We start from the raw sequence: 20639 nt of genomic DNA, 5'->3' as shown, positions 1-20639 counted from the left end.
CTTCCCACTTCAGCCAGGTTCCTCCTGCCTTAGCTGTGCAGGAATTCCTGGTATGGTCAAGGGACACTTCAATAGTAACTCCTTACACAAAGGCCAAGAGCTGACTGGAATTCCTGAGGTTATGGAGCAGCCCAGAGGATGGGAGGGAGAGGTAGCACCACACGTGACCAAGTTAATGTCCGCATGCTTGCAGGTCACCATGTCCTCTGAGGTTGCACTTGCTTTTTTTATAGCACAGATATTTCTGCCAACTTGAAATAAAGCAGATTCTGTCCTTGCTTGTGGATGTTCTGTGAGTGATAAAAAGTCATTAGATAAATTATTAGCTGCACATTCTTCTCCTGGCTTTACTGTCCTGCCTGCTTCTCTGGGTGCTTAGTGCTTGAAAAGCATTAATTTGTATCTACACAATTATCACCCTGATTTGCATAGTAGCAAAACAACATTGTGCAGAGCTGGGAAGCAGAAATGCATTCTCGTGTGGAATATACAGTTTCTCTAAGGGCTGTAGCCACACATCAGAGCTGTGTAACTGATTCCCACAAAGGGTGTGAGGGAGAGGGGTGTTTCATGGCAAATCTGTAAGAACTGCCCCAATATATCCAGGTAGTGCATAAAAGGGGGTGTTTTTCTTGTGTCTGAGAAAAGGCTGCTTATTACATCTGCAAGTGTTACCTGTCCAGTCAAGTCTGTCACTGCGCTGGGTATGAGAGATGCAGACTGGACCTACAGTCATGAACTTTTCATGGCCTTTCTGAGTTTTTCCAACAGGGAATCACACAGGGCTGAGTTGGTTTCAGTACTAAATGTCATGGGGAAGCTTGTGCAGGGACAGGAGGACCAGGCTGTGGAAATTACCATTCTTGTGTTCTTTTATTTGCTCTATTTCCACATTTCAAGCATTTCAAATGCTGTTTTGAAGTTTTCAAATGAAGCAGCATTCAATGCCTGGTGTCATGGCAACTTTCCAGGGCAAGACTGGAGACCCTCACACAGGAGAATAGACCATTACTGTAACTTCTGAGATCATGGTTTAGAGGCACAGATGTAAACCAGCAAAGTCTTTATTTTAAAGTGTTACAAGGAGACTTTGTGAGAAGATTTTAATGACCAGAAGAGGAGTTTTATTGGACAATAAGAGAGAAGTGGTAAATGTTACTTGTAATCTTGCCCCAAAAGAGAAATTGTAAATGCCTAAATTCTCTCCCTATAATTACTGAGTCAGCTTCTGCCATCTAAAACATTTACATGACAGATGGGTATTGAAAGCAGAAATGCTCAGGTCTTTTAAGTTCTGATCATCTACTAAACTAGGGCACTGGAGATACTCACTCTGCTGTGTGTTAATTCTTTTTATCTTGCACTCCCCGTCCTACATAGGCCTGATAGCATCAGAACCCAAGGGCTACAGGAGGTTTTCTGGTATGTGACAGGCTTGATTTGCTTTGTATAATTTCCCCATATTCAGCTATCTATTCTCAATGTGCTGAAAAAATGTCAAAGTACACCATTACAAACTCATCTCCTCAGAGATTACTTTAAAGTAGTAATAAAACCTGAGATTAGAGGTACCTCTAGCTGGAATAGAGAGTGCTGCTTTCTAAAGCTAAGTAAAAATCAGCCTTTTTTTGTGAGTCTTCTCCTGGGAGTTTTGATTTTGGAAGAAACTGAACACCAAAAGGAGAGAGGGACCTGGCACATGATGGAGAGCAATTAACCATGCAGCAGGGGGATGGAATGGCTGCCATGCACACCATTTCCAGGATCACAACACAATAGTGCAACTGAAAGGCAGTTACACATTGATGGGACTGAGGACTGAGGATAAGACCAAGAGGTTTACTCACAGTTCAATTGCACGTGCTCTTTAGCCAGCCTTGGAATGATCTGTCCCTTCACTCGAGAAGTGAAGGACTCCCCAGGAATTGACTTTACACACCAACCAAGCATAAACAGGTAGCCGTGTCTAAGTGCACTACCTAAGTCTCCAGCCATGAAGCACACATGTAAGGTTTGAGCTGCAGGGTGGCTGTGACCTTAGGAGCTTTTGTCCATCTCTAGGAATGTTGTTTACAGGTGCAGGAAGCACGTTTCTGGACTGCAGTGTAGCCATAATTGTATGCCAAAACTCTAGGCTGCTAGACTTCTGATGGAAGCCAGCACATTGGAATCAGGGCTTTAAGAAAGCCCAGAAATAAGGAAAACATAGGAATTGGAATATCTAAAGAAAGGCTCTAGATCAAAACCTAAAGGAGAACCATTCTACTACTAGAAGAGTAGGCCAGAATCAATCTTCAGTGGCTGGGGTTAGCCTCTCTCTGCATCTGCCTATTCTATGGCAGGTTATACTGTAATAATCACAACCAAAGATCTGCTAATTGCCCTTCTGAAAAAGGCTTTTATATTGATGGGATCCCTTCTGTTACATAGCAACACAGAAGCAGTAAATGAGGGGAAAAAATGCTCCAGGAAATCGACAGCTCAATGGAGAAAACATTGCTGAACTTCTCAGACAGCTTTAAAGCACAGTGGGTTTAGTTTAGTTTTGTTTGTAAATACCAAAGTTGCACTAAACCAAGCGGGACTACTGATGGTCCTGGGCTACAGAACTGACTTTACTGCAGTGTGTGGTTGGCCCTGGGAAATGGTAACTCCCAGCTAGGTGGACTTGTGCTGCAACTCTTCAGCCAGCGGCTTCTCAGACCAGTTCAATGCTGATTCAGTCCCATTGATCACTGGAAGGCAGAGTTATTAATGAAAGGTGTGCAGAGCATTCCGTGGGGCTGGAAGACGTGTCACCAAGAAAACAGTGGTGGTTTTATTATATGAATTCATAACTAGCTTTGCATTTCCTGCCAGAGCACGTTAGAATATTAACAAAGAGGTGCCATACCCTTAAACCAGGGAAAAGGGTTAAACAGGAGGCTAAGTGGTGGTGGGTGGTTGCTGGAACTTGGCTGTGGATACCTGTGAATCAAGCAGGTAAAAGGGATTCCTCTAGCTGAACTGGAAATTCAGATTTCTGCTTCAGCCAATAAGGGCAACATCTACCAGCAATATTTAGGGCTTGCTACAAAAGGATTTATCCAGAACAATTACTTTGAATTCCTGTGGATTCATGTTCTCAGGAAGTCTGACATCCATCCCCAGTGTTTTTCTGGAGTCACTTCTCCACTTCATGTACAAGCTGCATTTTATTCTGGAACAATTTCTACAGTCAGGAATCAAAGGTGTTCTTGCTATTAGGCTCACTGTGTTAGGATCACACTGGGCACGTCCTTCTGCTCTCTCAGAAACAGTTTTGGGGGAAACTAGGAACAAAACAGACTTCACACTGATTTTGTACAAGACTTCCTTTATTATAAATAAAGCTGCATGAGAAGATCTATACAAATTCAACAGTGTCCTGCTATAATAGCAGCGGTTCGAGTACAGCATTGTGGATCAAGGAAGACCTTAGGTTGAAGAGTTTTGGTGTTACTGCCCATCTCAGCTCCATTGCTAAGGTTGATCTTCATATTACAATTTTGCTTCTGAGCTAACATAGTACCCCCCCAATCCTAAAAAAAAGACAAGTAATAAATAAAGCTATTTACTATGTTGGATCCTATGGGAGTGAACCCCTCAATGACCAGCAGGTAAGCTGTTACAGGTGGCTAAAGTCTCATTTCTTCACCACAGCGAAAATGTTGCACAGGCTTTGCATTAAAAACATCTGGTGAACAAGCACCAAATCCTGCTGCTTGAATACTGGGTAAAGTTTTAGATCCTTTTCCTAACATACATCTTTATACCCCTGTAAGACCTGCGCAACTCTGAGAAAGAGAAGCTGTATTCTGTGGTTGCCACATACTCAAGAGTAAACTCCCAACAGCTCCCTTTAGAAGATGTGCAGCTCCTGAAGAGCAAGAATAACCTTAGACCAAGATATTTCCTAAAGGCAAACAGCTCCTGAGGCTATGATGTAGATCAGTGGCTGCAATCAAGCCACCATTAATTCCATGCTATGATAAGATATTAAAACCACATTTGAAGGAGGGAGGGAGGGTTGGAAACCAGCAGAAGGCAGCAGGAGTTCATCTGTTAAGTTCACCTGGTTAGCAACAACAGCACTGAAACACAAGGAAGGAGTCTGGGACAGGCTGTTTACCCTTCCTTAGGATCTCTCACGGAGATACAAGCACTATCAAAGAGATGGTTTGTGTTTGTTACTCGTGTCATTTGCTGCTTGGTTTTTAAAGAACTTTATTCACTTTAAGCTACAAAATACCGTTTCTACCCCTACCCTTCCTTCTACCCCCAGATGCTTCCAATAAATGTCCAGGCAGAACTAACCACAGGTGGAACTAGAGTCTTAGGACATTTTTACTGGCTGATAGCTAAAGTGTCTTATAAACCTTTTTATGAAATGTGAGTGTGGCCTTTTACTGATGGGGCTAGTGCTTGCTGGGCAAAGATTTAACACAGGAGAAACAGGGCAGTTTGAGGAATAGTGTGCTTCACATCATGGCCTCCTCATACCACTGCAGACATCTGATCCAGAGAAACCAGTATCTGTCCACCAACATCTCCTCTGATGGGACATATACATATAGCTCTTGCACATATTCTGACATATGGTTTACAAAGAAGATCTCTGCCACCAGGCTTACTGGAGCACAGCTTATAATCACAGAGCACTTCTCCCCCTGGACAGGTATGAGTGGGTTCCCTCAGCTTAAATACACTGAACAGGCCTCTTAAAAGGTGCTCAGGGCAAAATGAGCATATTGCATGTAGGAAAATTAAGCCAAGCCATTTGCTTTCAGGGGAATCAAACCCATGAATTCCTTGGTTCAGCTCCAGCTTGGGTTTAACTAAACCCTACGGGAACACTTCAGGGTCAGTTTGGGCTTAAGGGAGAACAGGCACGAAAGATTCTATCCACTTATCAGTTTAGGTTCCCTTTGAGTCTGAGCAGCAGTGCTTGGAGCTGCGTAAAGACGAGTTAAGGCATGTTTGCGAGCCTGTACAACTGGCGTTACAAAGCTTTGTTCTGACATTTTAACAGGGGAGTTGCCTTATTCTGTTCAACAGCCTTTTCTTCTCACCCTCCCCCTGTTCAACCTTATATAAAAGTTATTTTTCAACCCTGAACGTCATTTCCTGAGAGACCTGGGTCATAAATTTCTTTCTGTTCTTTGGGCAGTCCAAATTTAGACCCCTGTCAGGAAACAGCAAAGAAATTTTTATTTCTCTCTGGCCGGGCTGGGAACACATTTAGAAGCAACTCTGACCGCAATTGCTTCAGCATGAACCTGCCTGCCAGCAGCACATGCAAAACTGGATCTGCTACAGGCACTGTGCAGTAAATGTAGGCAGGTAAAAATGGCAAATTGCTTGGGTTTGCAAACAACTTCTACAGCTTCCAATGTAGCCTCCAGGCTCCAGTATTCACCCACCCTCCCTGTACCTCTGCTTGTCACTACCTGCTTGTCACGTCCCCTGAGATTGCTACTGTGCTCTTTCCTATTGGGAAGGCTTGCTTGGTTGTGCTAATGAAAGCCAGGGGCTTACAGCACTCGTCAGCGTTAGCAATTAGTCCTGCCCTGTAGCTCTGATAGCCCTGGCAGTCTCCCAGGCACTCATCACCAAGGGCGCTGAAACAAGCACTGAAGATCCAAGACTCTTTACTATTGGCATTACCCACCAGCATCTTCTCTTCCATTTTGCTTCCTACCCCTTATTCTCTGCTCAGAAATATTACTTAACCACCCTATAACTGTGATAATAAAAGCCAAGGGGAGCAGCAATTTGAGCAAAGAGTTCCCTGTCCCCATCTTATAAACCAAGAGTGGAAATGGGAGTTCCAGCTTTCTCTGCCTTTGTGCATGTCATGTCCCTCACTGGTGGAGGGACAGATGAGCAGACTCAACGAGGTGGTCAAATGTGTTCTACCAGGAAAAGGGAGGAGAGGACAGGTCTACGGAGAGTTTGCTTATCAACAGGCTGGATAATAGCCTCATGCTGTATGCTGTCCCTGGCAGTAGTAACAGGATTAAATTTTCTCTTATGCCCTCAACATAAAAAGGACATGAGGTGTTGGAGCAAGTCGAGGAGGCCACGAGGATGATAAGAGGACTGGAGCACCTCCCGTATGAAGACGGGCGGAGAAAGTCGGGGCTGTTCAGCCTGGAGAAGGCTGCGTGGAGACCTCACAGCAGCCTTCCAGTATCTGAAGGGGCCTACAAGGATGCTGGGGAGGGACTCTTCATTAGGGACTCTAGTGGTAGGACAAGGGGTAATGGGTTCAAACTTGAACAAGGGAAGTTCAGGTTAGGTATAAGGAAGAAGCTCTTCCCTGTGAGGGTGCTGAGGCGCTGGCACAGGGTGCCCAGAGACACTGTGGCTGCCCCATCCCTGGCAGTGTTCAAGGCCAGGTTGGGCAGGGCTTTGAGCAACCTGGTCTAGTGAAACATGTCCCTGCCCATGGCAGGGGTTGGAGCTGGATGATCTTAAGGTCCTTTCCAACCCAAACCATTCTATGATTGTATGATTCTATGCATGTGATAGAGAGGGTTGATTAAAAGGGACCTGTGGAGTGATGGTAATGTCATCCCTGATGGGTCTCATCACCCAGAACGACGACCCTCTTGTAAGGCGGATTTGGAGAAGCCCTAGTGTAAAACATGGCAGGAAATTCTAATGTAAGAAAATGGTAGGAAAGGCCCTTAGCACTGGAGCCAGGCTCCCAGGACCAGCACAAAGCAGATCTGCACTGAGGCCCTGGCTTGGATCTTGCATAAAGCACATGAGGGAGGGTGAGGAGCTACCAAGCCCTCTCCTCCAGCAAAGCCAGCTCCCCAGGGCTGAGCAGCCCACTGTGACTGCACTAACATGCTGCTTCCTCAGGGAGCTCAGCCATTTCCATTTCTGCACCGGGGTTTTTAGCACGACTCCAGATTCTCCCGTGGCTGGAGAGCCTGCAGAAGCTGTCATTTCCCCACCATGCTCCTGCAAACTATCCTGCTAGCAGCAGCTCCTCAGAGCCTTGTCAGGGTAGCAGTCTTTAGAAGGATTGAGGAAACCCTACCCGGAGGCAAACAGGTAACTTTTGCCTGGGTACCTGTGAGCAGGAGGAACGCAACACAGACCACAAGGCAGCTGCAGAGACAGCGCTGCCAAGCTCTGCTACGTGTGCACCTCTTTCGTGCCCTCCTGCTAACTCAGAGCCATCCTGCTGGCCGTGGCCTCATTAAAACCATGCTGGGAGAGGCACACTCTCATACGGAGGGTGACTGTTCCCTCCTGCTACCAGACTGCTGCGACTGGCTTCACTACAGGATGATTTTGGAGAACTGCTGCTTTTATGAAAGCAAAACCTGCCGCAGTCCTTTCTCTCTTGGCTGATCTCAGCCTTGCTGCCCTGAGGTAAGGGAAAGAAATAAACCAAAACACCAGCACCCAACAACAGCTCTTTTGTCTAAGGTAAAAAAGGTTCCTGTCCATTTATCCATGGAAAATGGCCAGGAATAGAACCCACTAGCCATGTTACCATGAAGAAAACGGAAGACTCAAATGAAACGGTCTGAAGGCACTGCTGCCTGCCCTGCTATACCCTCCGTGGGGAGAAGAAACATGCAGGGTGCAGGGGTGCTTTTGAACAACAGGACAAGCCATTTAAACTACTACAAGTCCTATCAAGAAGGCTTTTTTTTATAACTACAGTTCCCTTTTGACTAAAGAGCTGTGGTTGAATTAAGGACCTCAATCCAGTCCAGATCTTGTGCATCACCCTCCTCCCCACATCAGCGCTGTCTTATGTTGTGCTTATAGGCTGCATTGCTCCTGCTGTCTGCAAGCACACAGGCCCCTGCAATCCCAAGATCCCGTTTCTGATTCCTCCACCCTTTTCTTATCTCCCCTTTCCAAAGGAAATGAAGTATTTGGCCACCACCACCGTTTGCATTGCAGGCATCTGAATAAATTAGTCATATTTGCTGCTCACCATCACTGTAGCGTGACTGAGGCACAATAGAAAAATATATTCTTAGCTGCATCAAAGCCAGCCACCACACCAGTGGAGCAGAAACATACTTTTATACCACATCTTCCAGTTTCTCCCTATCCTTTCCCCATCCCCTCTCCCTTACTGCAGAAACCATGGCCCAGGACCGGTTCAGCTGCAGACAAGAAGCTGTTACTGGCAAAGTCAGTTGTCTCCAGAAGGCTTCAGAAAGCTGCCCTCTGGACTTGTGCTTAGAGGAACAAGTGTTTTCCCGCTGGCTTTGGTTAAAGGGATTCTTTACGGATCCCGTTGGTGTGTGCAAGGGGAATGTGCACCGTGTACTCATTTATCAGTGCAGACATGTTCCTGAGCATCTCATGGAATGTGTCCACTGTCTTCCTGTAAACGTCCCTCTGTAGCACAAAGGGACGGAAAAGGTTCAGAGGCTCAGCCCTCTGGAATACGAAGGGGAAGCCCAGCTCTGCTGGTACCTTCCCATTGCCAATGAAGAAGTGGTAGAGCTTCTTTTCATGCAAACATTTCTCCAGGAATTTCAGCATGTCCTGTAGACGGGCCTCCAGCTTCTCCGGAGCCCAGTCCTGACTGGGACGTGCCTGCAGGAGATGCAGCATCACCGTCTTCAGGTGGTAGTTGCTGAGCCCGCTTGGACCTGTGAGGCTGCACTGCTTCCCATGGACAAAGGAGAGGATCTGAAGGCAGCTGACATGGCAGGCGTTGGCAGGCAGCGTTTTGGAGACCAGCTGGATGAACCTCCTCTCATACACTGCAAAGGTGAGGAACCAGCGAGTGCTGGGGGGGAGGTCTGCTGCCAGGCTGCTCCGAGGGAAGTGAGAGATGAAGTACACGTCAGAGTTCTCGTACTGCACCACGGGGGTGAGGTTGAAGGCTATTGATTTCCCCGATCTGAATTTTATCTTCAGGGCTCCTGGTGAGTCCAGGAGGCTGAAAGAAAGGTCACATTCATACTTGTGAGAGATTCTGTTCCAGGCCTTGGTGACTGCGATCTGGAACCACTTCATGACTTGATCAGCATCCAGATATTGAGTGTTTTTAAAGCACAGGAGGTCTTCCATCTCACTGCTAGGTCTTGTAGTATTGGCTTGGCTATGGAGGAGGCACAGCATATCTTCCCCTAGTTTAGTCTTGTCACAGATGCAACCTGTCACATCCTCATCTGCCCTGCATACTTTGATAGTGCCATAACCTTGTTCATCAGGGGGAGAAGAGTCGCCAGAGCACCAGGCCTGGCACCGAAAACAGTACGGCTCTGGGGGGGCAAAAGGCACTATCAGATCACAGACAAAAGGTTTACGCACTCTCCAGTTCTCATACATGCTCCCCACACCCATGCAGTCCTCCACTTCCATGTCAGCATCCCGGTTACAGACACTCCTCAAGGCCTCCAGTAGGTCATCTGCAAAGCCTTCCACCATCTCCCGCATCCTGGCCACATCTCCAGTGGTACCCAGGATGCGCTTCTCATAGAAGCTGGCCAAGACAGCCTTGTCAGGGAAGGACACTCCTTTAAATGCTTTCCCCAGGACAGCCATGTCGTCCTCTTCTCCTCCTGTGTCCTGCCAATTCCCTTCCTGGAAATCCTGTCTCCAGAGCTCGATGACCATGGAAAGGGCAGTCCACATATCCCATCGGACCTTTTCCTCTTTGCTTCCCTCTACTACCTCTGCAGCATTTTCCAAAACCTTCTGTGCGGCTTCCTGGTCTGCAATTTCCTGCTCCAAGCGCAACTGCTCCAGCCGAAGGCTCACCTCCCGCTCCTTCATCTTCTGGATGATTTCTTCCACGTTCTCAGGGACAGTGCCATTCTCTTTAGGGAAGAGGAGCGGGTGGTTGATGATAGCTGTAATCACCACTAGGCACACCCGGAAGATTCCCACGGGCATGGCAGTTCCTTCCCTGGAAGAGAAAGGAAGGTAGAATGACCCATGATTCGGAGTATACGCCCTCAAGGAGAAAAATGAGACAATCCCTACTTAAATAAAGGCTTTGGCATGCTTTCTAACCCTAAAAAACTGCTTGAGTCTGGAAGCTTCTAAGCACATGCCTTATAGATAACTTCTGCAAGTTATCAACTAAGCTTCCCAAGGAGACTTGTCGTGGTTTAAGCCCAGCCAGTAACTCAGAACCACGCAGCTGCTCACTCACTCTCCCCTCTTTTCCTCCCTGCTCCCGGAGGGATGAGGAGGAGAATCAGAGGAATGTAACTCCCACGAGTTGAGATAACAGCACTCCAGTAACTAAGGTATAATACAAACCACTACTGCTACCAGTAATAATGATAAGGGAAATAACAAGAGGAGAGGATACAATTGCTCACCACCCACTGACTGATACCCAGCCTGACCCGAGCAGTGATCTGGGCCTTCCGGGTGACTCCCCCCAGTTCCTATACTCGGCATGACGTGCTGTGGTATGGAATCCCCCTTTGGCCAGTTTGGGTCAGGTGTCCTGTCGCGGCTTCCTCCCGGCTTCCCCTCCTCTCTGGCAGAGCATGAGACTGAGAAAGTCCTTGGTCAGGGTGTTATTAGCATTGGTCTCAGGCTAAAGCCAAACCACAGCACTGCCCCAGCTACTAAGAAGGAGAAAAATAAGTGTTATAGATGAACCCAGGACAAGACTTTACCAGCAGATGGTGGGGATGAAGGTGTCCTCCTGTCAAATTAACTTTGAAGAATGGAACTGTGAAGGCACTTGCTACTGTCAACCCACTGTGATGCTGTTGGGGCGGTGTGTGTTGGGGCATGTCCTTCCTCCCTCCCTTAAAGTTGTCAGGACAGAAAGGGAAAGAAGCAGGCAACACCTCCCCAGGCATAAAAAAGTAGGACTGGACATGAGCACTCCTTTCCCTCAAGATAAGACTAGTACTGCAGACATGTCAACGGCACAGGCAGGGCTGTCCTGGCCATCTTCTATGTTAAGCATGTCTGGAGACCCACACATCCTGCTTGGACCAGAGCAATCTTCACTGCCAGTGCTGGTGATGTGCAGCTGGGTGGGAACAAGCCTATCTATGGTTTTGTGCTTCTAAGCAGGCACTACAGGTAAAGCTCTTCCTGCCTTTCTGCACCACCAGGATCAGACTGTGGCAAACCCTCTGGGCCCCCAGGATGCCTCATGACCATGATAGCTGGGAAAGGGCAGAGACAGAAAGACTGCTAAACTGGAAAGGGTTTCCTTTAGCCCAGTGGTTTTAAAAGCATTGGGTTGTTTATTAATCTTCAGAAGACACTGGTAAACACCATGGCTTTGATCTAAGCCATCTCTCCCAAACACCCCTTTAGCAGCTGTGCTTGCAGCCAAGCTCACTCCTATCTGAAGTGGCCTCAGCATGGCTGTGAGACACATGGTGCTTGCTGCAGGCAGCCGTGTGCCAGAACGGTCCCACGTGTCAACCTTGCACAGGCCCTTGGCATGGCCAAGACTGCAGTGGTGTTCTGGAGTTGCTTCGTGTGGTTACTGGCTCCACTGCTCAGACCTCACACTTAAAGCTTTCCACGCCGTGGGGATCATGAAGAAAGGGTTTAATTCCCTGATTTCCGGAACACGGTCCCATTGCTGGAGTATTCGCCTGGCTCTCGCAAGGCCTCCCAGGGGTCTGAACAGAGGATGTTCAGGCTAAAGCCTGGGCTATTTCCTCCGAGGTGGCATTTCTGGTTCTGGAGGGCTGGCATCGCTATCAAGATACTAAATGCCTGCTCAGGGCAGGACAATCTAAGGTTGTCACCCACTGCTGAGACATGGCGAGTTCACCAGTCCCTCTTCCTAGCAACATCAGCCCTCAGTCCTAGCACAGGGAGACCAGAAGGACAAGACTGACAAGTATTTCTTCTTTGACATTTTAATGCAGCTGCTTTTTATTGCCTCAGAACTGTGAGAGAGAAGGGTTTCTGTTACAGAAATAGACTCTATCAATAAAATACCTTATCAATCAGACCAGAAATTGCAATCTCATCCCTAACAAACCAGTTCATCCTGCTGTGGGAATGAGGCTGTTTCACAGCCAGCCAAGAGCCGGTGAGGCACCAAGTGTGCGCCGGGAGCCAAGAGCTGTAATTCCCTCCAGCTGCAATAGCTCCTTCCTGGTGTTTTGGTCCCACAGCAATGCTGCTGTGCCGGGATCTGGGCAAGAAGGAGAACATCTCTGGCAATCACATTTATGCCTCCACAGGGCATGCAATAAAGCCAGATCCACCCCAGTGGGCCTTGTTATTATAACTGCACAACAAACTGCTGGCTTTCGATTGATTTCCTCCATGTGAGCACTTATTGTACATGGGAACTGTATCCTTCAGCATGCAAATAGCTTTCCTTAAAAGAGGGCTGGGACTGGAATAACAAGGGAAAGGAACAGGATTGAGATGCACTGTCCAAGCATCCAAGCAAGAAAATTCACACGGTGCTCAGGATAACAGTGTGTGCCCCTCCCTGTGTAACATGTACTGCCTACCCTTTTTCTTAGATCCCATGTACACGCATAGATGAATGCCCTTATGCAGACATCGCTCTGGAGATGGTTTGTAGGCCTTTCTTCTCCTTTTTTACATTTATAGTAACTCTTTGATTCGTCAGCCAATGAATTAGAGGTGAATTAGTGCCCAAAGCTGGGTGTTCCAGTAATTCAGTGAGCTCCATGCCTGGCCACATTTGAAAAACAAACTGGGGTCACCCTGCATTGCAAACGGCTTTATCAGCCTGCTGGGGCAGGGCAGGAAGCGCTGGCGAGTTCCTTTCCTTACTGCTACGCTCTTGCAGACCACGTGTGCTTTCCAAGCTTAAAAATAACATGGCCAGAGGCCAGGTGCCTCCTCCTGCAGTCTTGACCAGGATGCTCTGCCCTGCGAGACCTCTGGCTCTGCAGATAAAATCGTTTACTGTCACAAGATAACAGCTTAGATGAATTACTGTCCAGTATCTGAAAGGGACCTACAAGGATGCTGGGGAGGGACTCTTCATCAGGGGCTGTAGCGATAGGACAAGGGGTGATGGGTTTAAACTAAAACAGAGGAAGTTCGGGTTAGCTATAAGAAAGAAGTTCTTTACAGTGAGGGTGATGAGGCACTGGAACAGGTTGCTCAAAGAAGTGGTGAATGCCCCATCCCTGGCAGTGTTCAAGGCCAGGCTGGACAGAGCCTTGGGCGACATGATCTAGGGTGAGGCATCCCTGCCTGTGGCAGAGGTTTGCATTTAGATCATCTTAAGGTCCTGGGGGGGGGCATCCCTGCCTGTGGCAGGGGGGTTGGAACTAGATGATCTTAAAGTCCTTTCCAACCCAAACCATTCTATGATTCTATGAATAAGGCTGAAAGAAATCAGCTTCCTCAGGATCCTCTTGTACCCTTCAAGACTCTCTCATGCCCAGCTAACCCTGGGCACACCGCTTCCAGAGGTTACCTGCCCCAAAGGTTAGGCCAGACATCCCTGAGTCCATCACCATCTGGTTCAGCTGAATTCATTCTGGGTCACACTGACACTGTAGGCTACCCCAGCTGATTTTGCAGGAGTAGGTTAGGAAGCATACACACAACCCCTTCTCCCAGCTAACTCTACAGGCATCGACCACTGGAAGATAGGATGGATGGAAACGGAAGCGAATTTGCCAGAATTATGTCTGTTTTCAACCTGAACAGAGGAAGTTCTCCTGGTGAAAGCTGCTCTTTTGCTACTGTAGCTATTCACACCAGAAAATGAACCAAACATTAACCTCACTTAAGGCTTAAGGTTAATGATGCTCAGTGACCAAAGTCAACGGAGTCTGGCCTTGACAGCAGCAATGGTGGTAAGGGCAGAGTGTTCCCACATCTCATCAAACACAGCTTTACTTAGTATGGAAAGACTAAATAATACAGGTGAAACCAGTAGCACTGCCTGCTGCAGTGGTCCAGCCCTCCCCATAACAAAGGCCGCTCTTTTCCCTTGCTTTTAACTTCAGCCCAAGTAATTTAAGTCTGATAAAAATATTTATGCTTGCTCTGGCTGAGACAGCTTTTGTGTGGGGAAGAGGGAGAGTCCAAATGTTTCCCAGCTGAAGACTAAGAAAGAGAAACATCATTGTTTCATCTACAGATCAAATTTAGCAACATTTCAAGTATGGGGTGAGGAGGAAGGGAAGGTATTCATGAGGTTTTATACAGCAAGTTTCCAAGTTTAAGTTTTTTTCTTATTCAAAGTATAGACAATGTCCAGACTCGGTAACAGGCTTAAATCTACTGCAACAGGCTGCCCAAGGAAGTTGTAGATGCCCCATCCCTGGCAGTGTTCAAGGCCAGGTTGGACAAAGCCTTAGGCAACATGGTCTCTGTGAAGTGTCCCTGCCCATGGCAGGGGGTTGGAACTAGATGATCTTGAGGTCCTTTCCAACCCTAACTATTCTACCTTTTGTGGGAGTTCCAGGGCTCCAAAGTTTCCCTGAAGGAGGGTGCCGTGGTCCTCACTGCATGGCAGGCAGGACACCTCTGTGAGCAGCCGAGCCTGCCCTCGTCCTGCTCCCTGGGCATTCCCTGGGTGAGAGAGCAGAGACCCCATCTCTTGTGCTCCCATGGGCACAAAGCAGGGAAAGGAACAGTGAGCCCAAGGAAAGCTGCTCAGGGGAGGGAGGGCAGGAAGCAAGTGGATATGTGGAGCCACATCATCTTGATGCAAAGCTCTGTCTCTGCTCGGTGCCCAGCATCTGATGCTGCTTGTTCAAACCTGCCTCTGGCACCAGAATTAGTTTCCTTGTGGGCTTTTCTATAGCAGTCTCTGCTTCAGTGACTGGGTGCTGCACTGATTTTAAGGTTAACAACTGCTGTGAACAGCGCTGGGAAGTGAGGGGGCAGCCACATCCCACTCTCCAGCTGGGGAGCGGGGCTCTGAGATAAAAGCAGCTGATGGCTCTGCTGCCTGATTACGAACAATCATCAGCTGCATCCTGCAGCACTTGATGTGTTCAAAGGCCTCACCAAGAGCACCTGCAGCTCTCCACCCTCAGCTCCCAGGCAAATCAGGCCTCATCCTTTTGAGCCTGAAGCAGCCTTCCCAGCTGGAGGATCCTGACCAGCCTCACAGGTCCTAGATGATGTGGAAGCCCCAAGAGGGGAAGAGGGAAGATGTCACTGCTGTCATGCAGTTGAGGCTGGTGCTCTGAAGCCACATGCAGAAGGATAGCAGCTCTCACACTAGCTGATCTGAAAGCCCTCCCTGCACAATTCAGTAATGTTCGGTTTGCCCACTCATCTGGAGCACAGTTATAGGTAGTGTGTTGCAAGGAAAAGGAAGAAGCACGTGAAGCTCACAGGCATGTAAAGCCTTCACACAACCAGGCAGTGGCTCACCTAAAGTCAAGTGATGGCTGGAGAGCACCCACTGCATGGGGACTTAAAAAGCTGGCTGATAATCCTTGTGTACATGTCATAAAGCCCAAGGGGTGAGTGCCCAGAGAGGTTTGCCCCAGAGCTGCCACTGGAAAAGACTCTTCTTTGCCACATTTGGGCAGCACCAGCCATGCCAAAGGCTTGAGAATAAATAGGTTGGAGCTCTGAAAATGGTCCCTCAGGTGAGATCCGGCTCACCAGCCATGCTCAGCCCCTTGGCGTTGGAGCACAGGCGAGGTTGTAGCTCCTCACCAGCACAAATGCAGCACCCTAAGCCAAAAAACTGGTGCTAAGCTCTGCAAGACAGCACTTGCTGTGCCTGCATCTCCGCAGTAACTGTCTTCACATCACACGTGCTACCTGGGCCCCTGCACAAGTGGCCTTGAAGTGAAATCATCTGCAGAGGCCATTGCAAGTCAGTACCAAAATAGCCATCACAGTGTTTCCTGACTGTAGTCAGCCCCGAAGATGAACAGTGCTTGAAGTGCAGGCTCGTGCAAACATTTTCTTAGTGCTGTTTTATGTGGCATGGGGGCAGAGCTCGGCTCTACCTTCAGCTTCTGTCCCGAAGATCTCTTCCTCACCTGGGAGCATCACAGAGCTCATGTGGTGTCCTTGTGGGCCAACCTGGGAGAGCCACTGCCCTGTGGCAGTGTACACTTTCCCCCTTCCCTCCAGCCACTCTGCCATGGGGGATCTCCCTGCATGAGCAGCAAAGTCCTTCGTAGAGATGACGATGCTCAAAGCCGTAACAATGTCCCGTCCCTTCCAGCTAAAATGTGCTCAACTTCTGACATCCCCAAGCCTTTCTCACACCCTTCTCCACAGCAGCTTCAGACCCTTTTGCCTCCTGCTCAATCTGGCAAGGGAAAAGAAAGCATCTTGCAACTTGCCTCTGTAGGCTGCTCATGTGCTCTAAGCCCAGATAACCCTCTATCTTCTCTGAAGACACAGGAGAATATTTCCCTTTCTCTAATGGTCCCTTTCTTTCCTCAAGAGCTCCTCATACAGCTATATTTTTTCCACTTAAATTTGGAATCATGGGAAGCAAAACACGCTCTGGCTGGTGTTCAGCAATAAACCAGATAGGAGTGAGTTGAAGCTTTGACTCTTAAATTGGAAAAACCCAAGTCAAGCCCCTGAATGCAGTTCAGTAACGCACTGGAACACACCAAGACATCATTTACGACACACTCGATTGCTTCCTGCAATTCGGCTGACACAAAAGGCACTGAATAGGTGGCTGCTACATTGTGTTTTGCTTTGGTAGGCTGCAAGAAAAGAGGCAATTCAAAGAGATGATAGAAACTACAGCTGGTTGGAAGCTTGTTTCATTGAAAGCTGCCAAGTTTTTGAAACCAGAACTTTTCATGGGAACAAACACGATTTCTGAGACTCTTTCTGGTAAAGGTCCTTGAGGTCTGGAAAGGTCTCCACTGCTTGTTTTGATTTTCATAGCCCCAAACAGCCACTAACCTGCACTTGAGACTTGCTTACTGGAAGATGTGAGTCTTCCCCTGAAGCCCAGGGGTTTCAGGCCCGGCCCAGCCATACTCCCTTAAGGCTAAGCTTCTAGGAGCTCCACGATCCCTCCCCTTGCTTTAGAAAGCAAACTGCCTTTTGGCCATTGAGCGTACAGCCTGAAGATGCTTCTGCTGCTTTTATGAAGAGCTGGTCAAGAAAAACGTTTGCTGAAAGCCCTTTGTAATATACTATGTCCTTCTCCAGTTTGTAAATACTGTTGCCACCTCTGCAAGTATTCAGAGGTATGCCTGGCTGCAGCAGAAAGACATGAAGTTTCCTCTTACTGGGGACTATATGCTCTAAAATGTAAGAACCATGCACAATGAAAGAGACATGGGAATTGCAGAGGTGCATGTCAGTGTTATTGTTCCTGCCAAACACTTTGCATTTTATTTAGTCAACCCCATACCATGATGCTGTTTCTCCACCATGTACCCATCAGTGTTTACAGAGCACTGTTCTGGCTCAGAACAGATGGTGAGGGCTGTTTTCCTTCCAGCTGCTACATGTGAAGTCTCAGGAATCATGCTGGATGAATGTTCACAGAAAAACATGAAGGTATCCCACTAGAAAGAGCAAACCCCTGGGGAAGATATCAGACTGGTCTCTGCCATTAGTTGCTGGGACTTTGTTGTTCAGATTTCACCTCTTTTGCACTGAGAAGATGAGGAAACATTCGGGTTTTAATTTTATATGCACATATTTAAAAACCAGAGCGCATGTGTATGCCCCTATAGTCTGATCACTTACTTGGGATGACAGAAACTTCTGTTGAAGGCTCTCCTCCAAATTCAGGAGGGAGTAACAGTACCCTAAGCCTTGGTCTCCTTCCTGGCCCCTGAGGTTGCTGCCCTCATCACTTGGCTGCTGTCCATGTTTGATCTGAGTTTCACATGACTTGAGGAATTGGTTTTGGCAGAACTTCACTCAAACCTGTCTTGTTCTTGAGATCATTCTTACTGAAAAGGTATTTTCTGGGGCAGGGAGAGAAGTCCCATTTTGGTGAAGAATTTCAGACAGAAGAATTTCAGAAGCGGGTGAGGCTTCCTCCCAAGTCAGCACTAAGTTTGTTGGGTCCTGTGGGTTATCCAGCAGCCTAGTGTAACGGATGCTGCCAGCTCCTAGGAGACATCATACCAAAGCACTGCATCTCAAAACAAAGAGCTTCCATGTTCCTTGAGTCAGCAAGGTGGAGCTGAGGCATCAGGTGGGGCTGGCAAGGTGCTGGACCCTCAGAGGGGCTGTAGGGCCCTTATTAGCCAAGGCAAACACTCTCACCCACATACAGAAACACACCCCAAGGTGACTAAGGCTTTACTGCAGCAGTCTACCCTTCCCACCCCATGGCATACGCATTAGCACATGTGACCTTGCCCAGGCACAGGCAGCAAGAGCCCAGGCACTCAGATGAGGATCCTCATCTGATTTCTACCGTCCAGGACAAAGACCCCACTGCTTGCAGTGACATCATGTCCTCAGCCCTATACAGAGCCGTGAAGACCCCCACTGCAGGAGAGGCTCTTCTCTCCCCTCTCCTGAGGACACAGCCAGCAGCAGCACACACAGCCCTACTGGGAAAGCAAAGAGCTGCAAAAACGCAATACAGAGCCTGAGCAGCAACAAATTGCACTCTTCTTTCACCCCCTGTGATTTAAGCTTGCGTGCAGGACACTGGTGTGATGAGCTACTGACTGGGACAGAACAGTGCCAGCCACAGCAGCTGTAACTCATGCTCTGACTTGTCTTTTTGAGCATTAAATTAGTCCTACGAAGTACCAAATTCCAGTTGCCAGCACAACTGCAGTTGGTTCAGCACAGACTGGTGGGATTGGGCTCTGTCTTTGGCTCTTCATCAAAGCCACCAGTGGAAAGGACCAAATGCACCATGAGGTGCAGAGGCCTGGATGTTGACTCTGGTACCGCAACCACGTTTAAAACCAGAACAAGCCATGGGTCAGGACTGCAAAAGACAGGTATGGCAGAGAAACTGGCTTCCAAAACAGGCCTGGAAGCTCCACCCCAGGTCAGCTGCTTGGCCACAGGACAGCACTTGGACAAGGCCAGTTGCCTGATAACTATTGTTTTGCTGTTTGATTGAGAACACGTTAGCCTTTTGTAACATCCGTGGACATCCTGTCCCGGGCCTGCTGCATTGCCAAGGGGGTCAGTCGCGCAGCCAGCCTCGGACATCCTGCCCAACAGGTCTGCTGTGGACTTTCGGAAGCAATATTTCCCTCCCTGGGTCACCAGATCAGGTATTTCCAAGGAAATGGTGATGCTCATCCTGTGTTCAGGACTAGATAGCCCTCCCTTCCCACAGACAGGCGATTCAGGGTGGATAAGCGTGTGAGCAACGCTGACAGTGCTCTGGAGGCAGATACTGTTATGCAGCCCCAGGTCCAAGTGAGGAGTGATTTTGCCAGCGTCTCTCCAAGCAGAGGAGTGCTTGACTAGCCCTGGGGAAGACAAGAAGCCTCTCGCATGTCTTCCAGTCATTCGCTACCTTTGCCATCAGGAAGCTTCTTCTCATTAACTCTCCCTTGCTGCAGTTAGGGGTTCAAACTTCCCAGTGACCACTGTAGGTAAAAGCAGGACATACTGAGTAGCACTCAAGATGCTCAGAGGTCCTTCCCTCCTTCCTCAGCTTCTGCTGCACATTGATGTATTTGTAAGTTGTTGACATAAACCCCCATGGCCCTCTTCCCCCAAAGCCTAGACAGTATAAAGTTTTCTTTCTGGCTCAAAAGGAGTTACTTTCTTTCTAGGGCTCTTTTCCAAAACCTGCTAGATTTTCGGTTTCATCAGCAAGTGGGACATTTATATAGTTATTTCCAAGTCACTATTTTTCAGTGCATACAGATACAACACCATGATTCTGGCCCCCTTTTCCTACCCCAGAAGCCAGCAGCCACTGTCAAAGACAGCTGTACTATCTACTAAATAAACACAAAACCACATCATGCCCCCAGAGCACTCCCTGTTTACCCACTGTGAGGCTGGACTCAAGAAGCAGTGCCCATGGAGACGAGGAGACCAAGCTAACAGCATGAGCAGCCTGTTAAGTCAGCATCCTGCCTGCTGCCTGAATGTGTTATTTCGCTTCCTGGCTGTGCAAGCAGCTCAGCTCCTGCCAGCGAGCAGTGTGAGCAGTGTGAGCAGTGTGAGCAGTGTGAGCAGTGTGAGCAGTGCCTCGGGTTCCCCCTGCTACAGCCACGGAGCGGTTGTACAAACCGGAGCACAGCGCTGGCTGCGAGGGGAAAGGTGGGAAGCGTGCGTGTGGCTCCCACCCGCGTACTGAGCTGCTGTGGAAGGATCCCAGCCAGGAACAGCTTGGCTTAATTTGAAGCCGAGTAAATTTTGTCTTTAATTGTCAGGAAAACAATTGGAATAGAGTGAACTTTTTGTTTGTTTGTGGTTTGTGTCTTTTTCTATGGGGAGAAAAGACACACTCCAAGGGAAAAATAAAAGTTGTCTTACCAGCCTTAGAGCGCCCTGCCCCGCAAACCCAGTGCGGTGGGAGCCCGGGCAGCGGCCGATCCTTCCCTCGCTCGCGCTGTCTCTCATCAGCACACACGGACACAACCCCTGCTGCTCTACCAGAAGCCTGGTAGTGTCAGCCACAGCGTGTGGAGCAGGGTCACTGCACAGACACCCCCTGGCCTCTCGCTGTGCCCCTCTCAGCCGCACCACCTCCCCTTGCAGGGGCAGGCAGCCATGGCCCCCGGAGTCCCCACACACCC

At 48.5% G+C, this 20639-nt stretch overlaps 1 protein-coding gene across 1 annotated transcript in view; it reads right to left on the bottom strand.

Moving 5' to 3' along the window:
• Positions 1-8271: 8271 nt before the first annotated feature.
• The window catches only part of ITPRIP (inositol 1,4,5-trisphosphate receptor interacting protein), a 17709-nt gene continuing 5341 nt past the window's right edge, over positions 8272-20639 (bottom strand). Inside the window, exon 2 of the mRNA XM_010011642.1 lies at positions 8272-9922. Coding sequence (XP_010009944.1) covers positions 8272-9909 — 1638 coding nt within the window. The 5' untranslated portion in view covers positions 9910-9922. The remainder of the gene's footprint in view (positions 9923-20639) is intronic.

Source organism: Nestor notabilis, unplaced genomic scaffold (genome assembly GCF_000696875.1).
Source record: "Nestor notabilis isolate BGI_N333 unplaced genomic scaffold, ASM69687v1 scaffold14113, whole genome shotgun sequence".
In the NCBI taxonomy this organism is placed as follows: domain Eukaryota; kingdom Metazoa; phylum Chordata; class Aves; order Psittaciformes; family Psittacidae; genus Nestor; species Nestor notabilis.
This window is presented reverse-complemented; position numbering and strand designations above follow the sequence as displayed.